Here is a 15163-nt window from a genome sequence, read left to right on the forward strand (position 1 = left end):
TCTGAATAAATTGGATCCGAAAATATCGTTCAACAGATCCTCTACGCTTTCTGAAATTGCATTGGGTCAATTTTCATCCTTCTCCCAATTCCCGCACACACCAATGGAAGTAAGATCTGAGTTTGGCTATATCTTTACTTTGTTGAAAGCTGCCAGTATGACTCATGATTGTAGCAAACTCAGGATTACTGACCTGATTTTTTTACAGAATGAATGTTCAGTATCAAACTGGTGCAGGAACAGAAGCAGAAATTCTCCCACATTGTTACCAAGCTCCTTGGCCATCACCTTGATGTCTGATTTGGTAAGAAGCCTCGAGAATGTTGTTACCTGAAACAACAGTACTTTAGTTAGCGTGATGACTGGTAAGTCAATGCTGCAATCTCACTTTTACACTGATCAGCCTTCAGCTTGATTTTCAATCCATTTGCTCTGTCCATCCTGTGGCTGATTCATTTGTGAAAACTGGATTCAATCTGAACCAGAAAAGGAATCACTATGTTGACAGGAAACTGACTGATGAATAGAAACTGATATCACTTGGTTTATCTTTGAACTCTTAGAATAAACCAGGGCTGGGCAAGCTACTGGACAGAAGCAATACAATAGTACATACGGATCATAGAATCCTCACAGTGCAGAAGGAGGCCACTTGGCCCATCGAGTCTGCACTGTCCACAATCCCACCTAGACACTATCCCTATTTACCTTGCTAATCCCCTGATGCTAGGGCCAATCAATCTAACCTGCACATCTTTGGACTGTGGGAGGAAACTGGAGCACCCAGAGGAAACCCATGCAGACATGGGGAGAATGTGCAAACTCCACACAGACAGTGACCCCAGGCCGGAATTGAACCCAGATCCCTGGCTCTGTGAGGCAGCAGTGCTAACCACTGTGCCACCGCGCAGCCCCAGGTGCAGGACAGTGGAGCAATGCTCTTCTGCCTCACACTCAAAGAATGGTTTATAAAGTTAGATGAGGGATTAGAGGTCTTTGCCACCTGTCACTTACAAAACATCACTTAGGGCAAAGTTTTCCGGCCCTTCCCGCTGGCGGAATCTTCCTGTCCCACTGATTGCGACCACCTCCATGAGCTGGGACTGGAAGATTTACAACCTCAAACATACCATGCAGGAGGAACAAGAGGGGTGTGGGAAGTTTAGCCCAGTATTTTCTGTACACCTGAAACAACTCTGACTGGAACAATCACAGCTATAAAGAGCAGTGTTTATGGTTCTATTTCTTTATTGTTACATTAAAGGAACAGGACTATAGATACTCCATAGATCTCATTCACTATGGGCCCAATTTTACCATCAGGTGGCACTCATTTTCAAGCGTGAAAACTTGGTAAAGTCGGACGTGGGGCGAGTAGCACGATCTGTGCATGCCTCCCCGCTGGTTCTCTCTTTACCAAGGCCCAAAAATGATCACGATTGATTGATTATCGTGAAAAATGTTGTTTCTTGTGGGCTGTGCAGATAAAGCATGTTGTTTGTAGGGAAGGAAATGAGAGAGTGCAGAATGTAGTGTTACAGTTGTAGCCAGGGTGTAGAGAAAGATCAACTTAATGTAAGGTAGGTCCATTCAAAAGTCTTACAGCAGAAGAGGGGAAGCTGTTCTTGAGTCGGCTGGTATGTGCCCTCAGGCTTTTGTATCTTTTAGCGATGGAAGAAAGTGGAAGAGAGAATGTCCGGGGTGCACGGGGGCCTTAATTATGCTGGCTACTTTTCCGAGACAGCGGGAAGTGTAGACAAAGTCAATGGTTGGGAGGCTGGTTTGTGTGATAGATTGGGCTATGTTCATGACCTTTTGTAGTTCCTTGCGGTCTAGGATAGAGCGGGACCTGTGATATAACCAGAAAGAATGCTTTCTGTGCTGCTTCTGTAAAGGTTGGTGAGAGTCGTAGCTGACATGCCAAATTTCCTTAGTCTTAGAAAGTAGAGGCGTTGGTGGGCTTTCTTAACTATAGCGTCGGCATCGGGGGGACCAGGACTGGTTGTTGGTGATCTGGACGCCTAAAAATTTGAACTCTCGATCGTTTCTACTTCGTCCCCCCATGATGTAGACAGAGGCATGAGACCTCACCCAAAATGGGCATGATGGCCATTTAAATGCATTTGCATGCAGTAGAACAGATTTAATGGCTGCACGCCCAACCCTATCAGCTCTTCCCTCTTTATCACCGTGTTCACCCATCCAGAATCGATGCCAAATAGACATGCTCCGTAAAAGTCCGATTCAGGCGCTCCAGAGCTAGTGAGAAGCTAAGTGCTGAGCGTCCGATGGCTCTCTGCTTGAGATCATTGGGGGGGAAAGGGGTATGGGGGTGGGTGGGAAGGTGGGACCAAAGGCCCTCTGCTTGAGATCGGTGGGAAGGTGGTTCCTCTGCCACTCTGCCTGTGATGTGGGTATGCCGGCGTTGGACTGGCGTAAACACAGTAAAAAGTCTGACAACACCAGGTTTTAGTCCAACCTATTTATTTGATAATATACTCACTAGCTTTCGGGGTTACCCCCTTCGTCAGGTGAATGGAGAGTTCTGGCCTCAGACAGAGCATATAAAGCACAGACAGTTTAGAGATTACTGATTAAAATGCGAATCCTTACACCTAACCTGCTGTTCAAGACCTGAAGTGGCTGATAATGTGAGTGGAAGGAGCACTGATCACAGTTTAAAGAGATGTGTATTGTCTCCAGACAGTACAGTAAGTGAGGTTTTGCAAACCCAGGCAAGTCATGGGGGTTACAGATAGTGCGACATGAACCCAAGATCCCTGTTGAGACCGTCCTCATGTGTGCGGAACTTGGCTATCAGTCTCTGCTCAGCGACTCTGCGCTGTCGTGTGTCGTGAAGGCCGCCTTGGAGAATGCTTACCCGAAGGTCAGAGGCTGAATGCCCGTGACCACTGAAGTGTTCGCCAACAGGAAGGGAACAGTCTTGCCTGGTGACTGTCGAGCGATGTTCATTCATCCGCTACGACAACGGATGAATGAACATCGCTTGACAGTCACCAGGCAAGACTGTTCCCTTCCTGTTGGCGAACACTTCAGTGGTCACGGGCATTCAGCCTCTGACCTTCGGGTAAGCATTCTCCAAGGCGGCCTTCACGACACACGACAGCGCAGAGTCGCTGAGCAGAGACTGATAGCCAAGTTCCGCACACATGAGGACGGTCTCAACAGGGATCTTGGGTTCATGTCGCACTATCTGTAACCCCCGTGACTTGCCTGGGTTTGCAAAACCTCACTTACTGTACTGTCTGGAGACAATACACATCTCTTTAACCTGTGATCAGTGCTCCTTCCACTCACATTATCAGCCACTTCAGGTCTTGAACAGCAGGTTAGGTGTAAGGATTCGCATTTTAATCAGTAATCTCTAAACTGTCTGTGCTTTATATGCTCTGTCTGAGGCCAGAACTCTCCATTCACCTGACGAAGGGGGTAACCCCGAAAGCTAGTGAGTATATTATCAAATAAATAGGTTGGACTAAAACCTGGTGTTGTCAGACTTTTTACTCTGCCTGTGATCAGTGGAGGGGAAGGGGAGTCCATTGCTACTTTGCCTGTGATCAGTGGGGGGGTGGGGAAGGGTCCGCTGCCACTCTGCCTGTGATCAATGGGGGAGAGGGGTCCGCTGCCACTCTGCCTGTGATCAGTCGGGGGGGGGGGGTGGGGAAGAGGGGAGGAGCCCATGGTTGGTCTGGCTGGCGGGGGTGTGGGGGTCAGTAATGATGTGAGGGGTGGGACAATGTCTGTGGGGGCCAGGGCAAGGCATTATCTGGCCTGGGAAGGACGTGCTGTCTGTGCTGTTATATGCTCTGTCTGAGGCCAGTACTCTCCATTCACCTGACGAAGAGGCAAACCTCGAAAGCTTGTGAGTTTACTATCAAATAACTTGGTGGGACTTAAACCTGATGTTGTCAGGCTTCTTACTGTGGTTACCCCAGCCCAACGCTGGTATCTCCACATCTGGGAAGGATGTGGCAGGGCAGTCCCATTCTATAATTTTTTTTCCTGCGCATGCGCAGTTGGAGGCGCTGATCAGAGCTGCAGGATTTCAGGCGTGATAAGCCCCACCCACAGGCTTCGGCAGCGCGGTTCTGACTCACTGATTTTTTTTTCCAGGTAGAGCGCCTATGGGGGAGTCTCAGAACGGGTCTAAAAGCCAGACCTGAAACATTCCCAGTTTCAAATCCACGCTTAGAATCAAAATGGTAAAATAGGGCCCTCTGAATGGTATGCTTTGTCTGTGTAGCGCGCAAGAAACAATACTGTATGCTAATACCTGTGACAATAATAAATCAAATTTTAAAAAAAATCAAAAATCTTCCAGCATTCCCCTCTCATATTTCTTACTGAAAGTTTTTAAAAGTCCTTTTTTGCTCAACTGGAAACATTTAGATTTATCCCTTCACGCGAACTTGGTGAGGAAACAAAAACAGTGTCATGAAGAGCAGTCTTTTACCTTCAAACAGTTGGAACAGGCATTAATGCTAATTTGGTGAGATTGATCAGTATAATAAAGGGCCTACAGACTGAAGATAGAAATGAAATCCAAATGTTTTGGATGTGTTCTGCCCAGCCTTTTTAAGGCAGAATATTTCAGCAACAAAACATAAGCAAAAAGCTATTGTTTCTGAAAGCATTTATGAACGGTAATCAAGATCCCGGAACCTGATTTCAAATCACTACACACAGTAATCTCCAAACTGGAGTCAATGGCCGGAATTTTCCAGCCTTTCCCACCGGTGGAATCTTCCAGTGCCGCTGATGGTGACCCTCCTCCTGTGGCGGTGGAGGGTGTGGGCCACGCAAAACCCTGTAGACATCAACAAGACCAGAAAATCCCACACCCATCCAATAGCGGGCCGTTTCTGGGAGGGGCAGGGGAGGGGTGGAATCATGCTCAATATTAAAATTCGCCCAATGTAAAGATTTCAATATATGGACAGCACGGTGGCACAGTGGTTAGCACTGCTGCTTCACAGGGCCAAGGACCCGGGTTCGATTCCCAGCTTGGTCACTGTCTGGGCAGAGTCTGCATGTTCTCCCCGTGTCTGCGTGGGTTTCCGCCGGGGTGGTCTGGTTTCCTCCCACAGTCTGAAAGACACGCTGGTGAGGTGCATTGATCCAAACAGGCGCCAGAGTGTGGCGACTAGGGGAATTCCACAGTAACTTCATTGCAATGTTAAATGCAGGCCTTACTTGTGACTAATAAATAGAATATAAATAAATAAGTATTACCTCAACAAAATTGTGCCGCCGTGTCCTTGTGTTTCCAAGATGTTGGTGAATATAATCACTCAGTGACCGATGATGTTGCTGAACAAAATATTCTTTCCACCGCTTCTTGGCTTCCTGATCCCCTAGTTTAGAGTGTTTTAGGCGAACCACAGCGTCTGGAGTCACACAGTTGAGGAGAAGGTGTTTTGCTGATTGTAGTATAGTTCGAGGGTCTTCAAAGGTACCATCATCTGTCAGGTCTGCGGCGTCCAGAACTTGCAGTAGGACGCTAGCACATGCATCAGCATGGAACCCAATGATCACCTCTGAAGGGTTTAACATTAACCCACCTTGTGCTCCATCGTGACTCATTTTCACTGAAACAAACTCCTTGACCCATTGCTCCAGTTTTTTGGTGATATTTTGTTGCTGAGGATTAAGTACAGTATTCATATCTAGGCTGTGCTTTTCAAGCCTATTGATCAAGGGAATGGGGAACTGCTGGTAGACGACATCCTTGTCTTCAACAACAATCAGTCGAAACTTTTTGTCCACCCGGCATTTGACACGGTGCGTCCCTAAGCCCAGATCCACATACTGGTATTCTCCAAGGTACACGTAGTACTGGTTCAAAGCATCATAAAGGCTTTCGTACAAGTTCTTCAGATTGAGGAGTATTACCGTTCGCCCCGTCTCCATGCAGGTCTTCACTCGGTTGACATTCCGACAAATCTGTGTGTATTCCTGATCTCTCGGGAAACTGGACCCAAATATAATCTCCGGCTTGTCATCCGCATCCTGAAAAACATGCTGCAGTACAATTTGAAGGGCAACATAGTTCTTGGTAAGGAGCAGCAGGTAGCGACACTCCCCATCGCTGGAATCTGCTCTAATATTGCTCTTCACCATCTCCAGTGTACTCGTTTGAGGAAAAGAGCCCAAAGTAGGGAGAAAAATCTCAAGTGGATTGAACTCGTCTTTCCCACTGAAGTTTCGCAAGATGGTATCGGCCAGTTGTTCCTCTGTTGGTTCTCGTTTTGTCTCTCTGGCTGTAATAAAAACCATCTTCACAAGGCTGTAGTAGTCACGAAGCCCAAAGAACTGTCCATTTTGCTTACTGCATACTTCTAAATATGCTTGGGCGAAGGTGGGAAAGAGACGCTGCACCTTTAGAAGCAAAGCCTGGTCGGACGCACATATCCCTTCGGCTGTCTCAACGAGCTCTTTCTCGCATGGATCCAAGCGGGAAACAAAAATCCCGCGGTTCATTTTTGCAGGATCCAAGGCCCAGTTGGAAATTCCAATGAAGCCGACTTTCTTGTGAGGGAGCGGACAGTCGTCGTCGACACAGCCGTCCTCCAGCAACGGGTGAAGAGTTTTCAGCGGCATCTGAGGAGAGTCTTCGGCCAAGCCAATTTCATCCAACACCACCACGGAAGCATATTCATCCAGGTTTCTGCCCTGCTGGAAACGGGCGCATTGTCTGAAGGTGTTGATGATCCCCTCTGGTGTCGAGTGGGGGCTGCACTGAAAGGACACCATGTGGACTTGCTTCAGCTTTTTGAACAGCTCAGAGTGAGCAGACTGTCCCTGCATGGCATCCAAAACAACCGTTTTTGCCAAGGATTTTGAGCTGCCTGGTTTTCCAACCAGGAAGAGTGGGATCCTCAACTCAATACAAATGACCATTAAGAAAACATTCTCTTTTAAGGCCTCGTTTTTAGCTACTGTCTCCCGGGTTTTTATATTTTCCACGAAAACATCCTGACAGTGGACAATCTCAGCCTGAATTGCATCTGACGAGTTATAAGGTGTAGGGAAATATTGGCATATGGTTTCTAAATATTCTTTCTTGCATGATAGTGAAGGATAGTAACAGACTCCCAGTGCTGATATCAGAGCTTGTAAGGTATTTATATTTGGGTTTGGGTAGTTAAATAGTTGTTGCCTATGATTGTAAAACCACGTCAGAACCATCATGCATCGTTCCACATCCCGTAAGCTCACAAAGCTGCACTCATCCTTCTTTTGCCTCATGAATTGCTGTGAGGTTGCTAGAACTTTCTTGATGGTTTCGGTATACAGAAAGGGGAGTTTGTGCTTTTGGATGTATCTCTGCACAATCTGGTTCGTGTAGGCCAATTCAGCTTTGTCGCTCAGCTGCCCAAAGTCCCACACCAGTGGGATCATGCTGGGTGGCAGTGGCTGCACCCGATAAACCAGCTGCCTCAGAGGCACTTTGCCCAGTTTGTCTTGTGTCTCCTCCGCCTTAACCCGGTATCCCAGCCCAGCCATCTCCAGGCGCTGGATCATATCTTCGGAATGCTTCCTGTAAGGGTTGCAGGCCGCAATTATTTTCAAGCCGGTGTCGCGCCGCATTGCTTTGCCGCGGACCGTTTTGTCACAGAGGACCTCCTTAATGGCATGAATGGCTTCCGTGGTGTTGGCTTCGTCAAAGAACAGGACTGTCTCCAAGCCGTACCTGGCCTTGTTCTCAATGGCAAGCGCCTCAGCTTCTCGGATCTTTGCGTAGATCGTCTCTGCTGTTGTGCCTCCGTGCACCTTAACTAGCTTCATAGTTTCTGTCTGATGCGCCCCTCTCTGCAGGTCGCAAAGAAACTTGATCAGTCTTGTTTTCCCACAGCCAGTCTCCCCCATGATGACGACAGGTATTTCACACCGGAAGCGCATGTGGATGGCGAGCATTTTCATCATGTTGTCCGCAGTCAGTTCGTAGGTCTCATCTGGATCTTTTGCTTGTTCAACACCAAGCACCAAGCTCAGCTTCCGGATTTTCTCCTCTCTGGGAAGGACATCAATATTCTCGTTAAATCTTATTCTCTGCATGCCGAGCCCATTTTCAAGCTGCGAGGACATGAGGTTCCCCCTCAGCACCTGACCTGTGCGATAATCCACGGCATCAAACCCCATTCTATTATTTTTTCTCAAGTGGAAACCGAGGAAAGTCATGGAAAACGTGTCCGCGTTGAAAAATATGTACGGGTGAGGGTGCGTTTCCCATCTTCTCCGTATTATATATGGAAGGAGGTCTTCATCTGTTCGGGTGGTCGCAAAAGCAGGGCTTTCATCTGAAATATTCATCGAGGGCGTGGCAAAGTCTCGAGCCATGAGGATCATGAATTCAACAATGAACTTTTTGAAACCAATCAGGGTATCACCAACAAACAAAGGGTTGCAAAACATCGATTGCTCACAGTTTTTCAACTGAAGGTTCAGAAACCAAGAAAAGTTCCTCAATTCTGCCCAGGAAGGATCCTGGAGTCCACAGTTTTGGAGAAGTAACGTTAGGCATTCAGCAGGGTCCCCTTCAACACTCTGCTCTCTATATGTGAACTGGTCAATGTTTCTCCCTGAGCTGAACCTGCAGAGATATTGGTATGGTCTCTGAATGGCTTCACTGACAAACACCTCCTCATCCATTAATGGGTCTAAAATATTAAGGTCAGTGCCTTGACGCTTTTGTAACTCAAGTTGACGAACTTCTCCCGGTGGCCTGCAGTGAACTGTCGGCAGGATACCCAGAAGTCCCAAGTTTACCTACAAGAAGAAAAAAAGGTTGGAAAGATCAAGTTTAATGCAAGGTGTAAATTTCTCTTCCTTGGTCAGGAAAGTCTTATTATTCATGAGTACAGACAAAGTAGCAATCACACAAACAGGTGCACACTTCAATTCCAAAGTCACGACAGCTTCACTTTGAGAATTTCAGAGAGAACAAAAAACAATTTTAGGAAGTCTCATAACACTGAAAGTTACTAAATAGTCATGGATCTCAGAATCCCTACAGTGCAGGAGGAGGCCATTCGGCCCATTGAGTCTACACCGACTCTTCACAGAGCATCTTACTCAGACCCCACCCTCGTACTATCCCTGTATGCGCATGCCTTTACCCCACTAAGCCCCCTAACACGTTGGGACACTAACGGGCAATTTAGCATGCTGCCTTTCCTGCACATCTTTGGATAGTGGGAGGAAACCGGAGCACCCAGAGGAAACCTGCGCAGACACAGGGAGAATGTGCAAACTCCACACTGACAAGTCAGCCAAGGTTGGAATCGAATCTGGGTCCCTGGCAACATGAGGCAGTGGTGCTAACCACTGTGCCACTGTACCGCCCATTGGTAATCTATTTAAATCCTTGCCATTGACCTCAAATGACAGAAATAAACACTCTGCTGCTAATTCATAACCATATTTTATGAGAAATTGTCATTCAGTTAAATCAGTTTATGATTTCAGATTGTTTGCTGATAACTCTGACTGTTTGGTTGGTTTGTTTGGATAAGTGTCTGATTAATTCAGGCACATGGTCTGTAAATGTGATAATGTTTGTTCCAACGGGAAACCTCCAACTAAAAGTCATCAGATGAATAGTGTATTAAATATTGCTGCAGAAAACATTTAAGATTTCATTTTATATTATATTGCAAAGAGGTAGTTTTCAATTAACATATTTCACATGAACGCTTAACACACTCAAATTACAGATAGACCCATTAAAAATAAACATAGATGACTGAAAAAAAAATGCGCATTGGGGGTATAACTTGTGTGCGAAAACTTAAGAGAAGTCGCGGTGTGCAAATTTTAACAGTGAAATCTTGCTTAGAAAGTAATGTACTCTGACCAACCTGCTGAGTTTGCGGTTTATAAAGGAAGTCATTGGCATCCAAGTATTCCACTATGTACAGGTGAGCTGTGCTGCGTTTCCAGATCCGTCCCTGACTGTTGTTCAAGAATCCTAATATTAGGATCTTGAATAGGAACTCTTCCAATCTTTTCCTCACCTTACATAAAAGGAAAGGACAATAAAGATTAACCTCAGCACTGACACAGGTCCATCTTCCATTCCAAGTATGATTCATTTCAGAATTTGAAAGAAAAACTGGATCCTTATGAAGATTTGATTATTTTTCAGAAAAGGAAGAGTGAGCAATGATGCTGGTGTATAAAAAGCCCTGTGTGCAGGGACTCTGTCACCCTCCATCGCTGATCAAAGAAAACTGCAAACTGGTGGACCATCAAGAATCCCCAGAAGTTGATCTTAAACAGACAGCACGGTGGCATGGTGGTCAGCACTGCTGCGTCACAGTGCCAGACCTGGGTTCAATTCTGGCCTTGGTGACTTTATGTGGAGATTGCATATTTTCGGCAAGTCTATATGGGTTTCATCTGGGTGCTCTGGTTTCCTCTCACTGTTCACGGAAGTGTAGGGCAGGTATTTTTATATTTAATGTCACAAGTAGGCTCACATTAATACTACAATGAAGTTACTGTGAAAATCCCCTTGTCGCCATACTCTTTGGGTACACTGAGGGAGAATTTAACATGGCCAATGCATCTAACCGGCACATCTTTTGGTCTGCGAGAGGAAACCGAAGCTCCCAAAGGAAACCCACCCAGTCATGGGGAGAATGTGCAGGTTCCACACAGACAGTGACTCAAGCCAGGAATCGAATCCGGGTCCCTGAAGTTGTGAGGCAGCCATGCTAACCACTATGCTACCGTGCAGCCCTCTGGAGTGGCCATGCTAACTTGTCCCTTTGTGTCTCAAGATATGTAGGTTAGGGATATTAATGGCCATAAATGTGTGGGGTTATGGGGATAAAGCAGGGGTAAGATGCTCTGTCCAAGAGTTGGTGCAGATGGGCTGAATGGCTTCCTACTGCACTGTAGGGATTCTATAAAGTTGATCTCAAACAAACGTCTCTTCTTCACTAGTCTATGCATAAGAGACAAGTTCCTCTTTCCTGGAGTGGACGTATTTCAGAAAGGAGTATATTTATTTTCGATAGGAGAAGATTGCCAATCCACTGAATCTCACACAAGGCTTTGTCTCATGAAAACTGAATTATGAAGGAAGAGATTAGAAAGCAGATTGTATTGTACCAGGAATGATTTTCCACAGATCATTGATCTAAAAAAAAGATCTGCAGATGTGTACCATTATATAGTATTTTCAGGGGGAAAATTAAAGGCTGAAAGTAGATCTTCTAGTCTTCAGGAATGTGGCCCCAATTTTAACAGACTTCCCCTTTGTGAAAGTTGGGTGGGGTGGGAAGGGGGCAGTTAAAATAAAACAAATCTGTTTCCCCTCCAAACCTGCTTTCTTTCTCCTACACCCTGATGTTAAAGTTAAAAGTTTATTTATTAGTCACAAGTAGGCTTACATTAACACTGCAATGAAGTTACTGTGAAAATCCCCTAGTCGCCACACTCCGGTACCTGTTAGGGTATACTGGTGGTGGGGGTGCGGGGGGGGGAATTTAGCATGGCCAATGCACCTAACCAGTACGCCTTTTGGACTGTGAGAGGAAACCAAAGCACCCAGAGGAAACCCACTTAGACATGGGGAGAATGTGCAGATTGCATACAGACAGTGAACCAAGCCAGGAATTGAATCCAGGTCCCTGGTGCTGTGAAGCAGCAGTGCTAACCACTGTGCCACCGTGCTGCCCCGGCTGCTCTCCTGAACAGGTGAGCAGGGTTTACACAGGGGTCCCCCTTACTCTTTCAGTTCGGTGGGCCTCTGTCTTCCTAGTTTCGATGGGATGTATCTTCGTTGCCCCACTCTTCCCCACGCTCTCCCAATAGTATCGGGGTTTTGATAGTGACTTACTGGTGCTGCATCAATGTGGAATATGATTGGCCGTTGAAGATCACATTGTGATGAGTTATCGTGCAGCATTTGAACTATCCGGCTTTCATCAATCACAGGCTCAATTAATCGGATTCTCTTCAGAGCATTGTCGTTTCTGCGACAACGCTGCATCAGTTTGTCATGTAATCGGTCAATGTAGAGGGACTTTCCTGTTCAGAAGCAAATCTCAGAATTATTAGATAGCCGGAATTTAAACATCAGTTTCTGACTGAACTCAAATTCTGTTTGAAAGTAGAAAATTATTAATCCAACGTCATGGTAATCCATGCATGAGGTTTATTGGTATTGGTCGAGGGGAATTTAAGTTCATCAGTGTTTAGGATGGACAACAGGGAAAGAGAGAGAAATATACTCCCAATTTGTTTTTTTGCCAACTGTTGATTAGAATCACTGAATCCTAAAGTATAGAATGAGGCCATTTGGCCCATTGAGCCTGCACCAACAACAATCCCAACCAGGCCCTATCCCCGTAACCACACATATTTACTCTTCAATCCCCCGACACTAAGTGGCAACTTAGCATGGCAAATCAACCTAACCCACAGTAGGGGGGGGGCAGTTTAGAACGGAGTCGAGGAGGAACTTCTTCACTCAAAGGGTGGTGAATCTCTGGAATTCTCTGCCCGTTGAAGTGGTGGAGGCTACCTCGCTAAATATATTTAAGTCACAGATAGGTTTTTGGTAGGCAAGGGAATTAAGGGTTATGGGGAGAGAGCGGGAAAGTGGAACTGAGCCACTTCAGATCAGCCATGATCTTATTGAATGGCGGGGCAGGCTCGAAGGGCGAGATGGCCTACTCCTGCTCCTACTTCTTATGTTCTTTGGACTGTGGGAGGAAACTGGAGAACCCGGAGGAAACCCACACAGACACAGGGGAGAATGTGCAGACTCCACACAGACAGCCACCCAAGATCGGAATCGAACCCAGGTCCCTGGCTCTGAGGGGCAGCAAAGCTAACCACTGTGCCACCGTGCAGCCTTCATTGCTCATCCTTCTGCCCCAGGTCATAGACTTGCCCAGATTGTTCCTCCTCTCTCTACCTTCTCCTGAATATTCAGGATTCTCAATCCCTGAATATTATGAGGATGCAAAAGATGTACAGACTTTGGTACCTACCCACTCCAGGTCTTTTAGACGATACGATTCTGACAGAAAGGTGGTCGTGGAATACCTGAGCTGCAGTCATGCGGCCTATAGGAACAGTGAAATGATTCACCAGGTACTGCTGAATGGCTTCTGTTTTAACATTCAGCCCGGCCGGGACTTTGTACTGACTGAGATACGATGGGACATAGCAGTGCTGCCGTTTAGCATCACAGATCACAACCAACTGATAATCTGGATTGCAATGGCGTGTCAATTCCTCAAACAATTCTCCAAACTGAACGCTGGTTTCATAACTTAGGCAATCGGAGTGAATTAGGGTGTAGATCTTCTGTTCGTGAGATCCTCTGCTCAGAGCCCTTCGCAGGAAGACTGCTACTTCTTCGTAAGTCGTTTCCTCAGAGCAGAGGAGGACCTCATCATAGGTTGGCAAGGGCTGCCCTGGATTTTGCATGTAGACGCAAATAGCAGCCCTGAAGATCTCGGGCTGTGCACAGACGATCAGATTGGGTCTGCCGTGATGCAGAGAGGGAGGAAGCTGCCTTCTGACTGTTGTCTCGTTCATGTGCGCGAGGCTGCTCAGCAGCTGGCCAAAGGCAAATATATCCAAATGGTCGGTTAAGAAAGCGGCCATGTTTCCCATAAATTTGTTCCAGAATCGTGTCATCTCCTCAGAGAGACTGGTACTTTCCACCTGGGCAGCTATTTTTAATCCATCAGGGCCTTGCATTTCCTCACACTCTAACTCTGCAGACTCAGTCTGTTGGAATTGAGTAGGTTCTACAAACTGATACTCAGCAAGTTCAACATCCCGATCCTCTGCCGGTTCATTCTCATGCTCCCCATTGTGACTCTGAGTTGGTGTCTGAACATAAACCATTTCCGTACCGTACTTCAGCCAACTCGCATCTGGTGGGTCAGATTCTATCCAATCCGCGCCACCCTCATCACTTTCGCTGTCGCTCTGCTCAGCCTCCAGCCCAAAGTCAGCTGTCTCCTCAGCTCCAGAAATCTCATGGAAAGCCATTAGCTGAGGCATCGCACTTGCAATGTCCCCCACAGTGCAGTCAGGTTTGATGAATGATAACATTGTCATCACTTGCTCAGGCAAAGGCTTCCTGGAGGCAAGTTGGGAACACAGGTACACTATCTGCTCTGCAGTATAGTAATTCAGATAGTAGAGTTTTGCCCGGCACACCTCCATAAACTCGCACCACTCCTGCAGGCACTTCTCCAGCACTCTGCACAACACTTGCAACTGCTCCGAGAGATCTCCGTTCACACTCAGGCAACCAACATCTTTTAGATTAAAGTCCATCATTATGCAGACATCACTCTCTTTATTGCAGAGCACACATGCGCTCCAGTTTCTGTAAAGCATGTTTCCAGATGAGTACAATTCAATAAATGCCTTTCCAAGCCGCTGAACATTATTAAAATCCTGTCAAAAATGAAATGTTTAAAGTTTATTTATTACTGTCACAAATAAACTTACATTAACACTGCAATGAAGTTATTGTGAAAATCCCCTAATTGCTACACTCTAGCGCCTGTTGGGGCACACTGAGGGAGAATTTAGCACGGTCAATCCACCTAACCAGCACGTCTTTCAGATTTTGGGAGAAAATCGGAGCACCCAGAGGAAACCCACAGACACGGGGAGAATGTGCAGACCCCGCACAGACAGTGACCCAAGCCGGGAATTGCTGTGAGGCAGCAGGGATAACCACTGTTCCACTGGGCCATGTGTTCAAATATATTAATAATAAATAAGGTGCTTTAGCTGAAATTGCAGCAGACAATTTGGGGCTTTGGTTAGCTAAATGTAGATCTAGAAGTGCAATAATGATGTAATAGCTATTTAAATTCCACACAAATTTCTCATCATGATTGGTGTTCTAATCAATAGAAATATTGCTAATAACTAAAGAAGCTGTTTATATAGACATTTTCAGATTAAAAGTGACTTGCCTTGCTATTAGTTTCCTTTGAAATATCAAACAACTTTCAACAATTTTTTTTACTGTTTCTTTTTTATGCCCACTCTTTCAAGTGTAGCATTCATGGTATCTGAGTGCTGTTAACATTGACAATCAACAAGCTTAATTCAGTTATTGTTAGTGTGAGGAGCCGCATTTCTACACAAA

General features: G+C 46.1%; 1 protein-coding gene across 1 annotated transcript in view; it reads right to left on the reverse strand.

Annotated features, from left to right (window-relative positions):
• The window catches only part of LOC145356666 (E3 ubiquitin-protein ligase rnf213-alpha-like), a 164179-nt gene that overhangs the window by 69901 nt on the left and 79115 nt on the right, over positions 1 to 15163 (reverse strand). Inside the window, exons 29-33 of the mRNA XM_080209532.1 lie at positions 13029 to 14457; positions 11870 to 12060; positions 9882 to 10037; positions 5254 to 8790; positions 194 to 330 (exon numbers count right to left, since the gene is read on the reverse strand). Coding sequence (XP_080065658.1) covers positions 194 to 330; positions 5254 to 8790; positions 9882 to 10037; positions 11870 to 12060; positions 13029 to 14457 — 5450 coding nt within the window. The remainder of the gene's footprint in view (positions 1 to 193; positions 331 to 5253; positions 8791 to 9881; positions 10038 to 11869; positions 12061 to 13028; positions 14458 to 15163) is intronic.

This window comes from Carcharhinus amblyrhynchos, chromosome 21 (assembly GCF_965287045.1).
Source record: "Carcharhinus amblyrhynchos chromosome 21, sCarAmb.v2.hapA, whole genome shotgun sequence".
NCBI classification, from domain to species: Eukaryota; Metazoa; Chordata; class Chondrichthyes; order Carcharhiniformes; family Carcharhinidae; genus Carcharhinus; species Carcharhinus amblyrhynchos.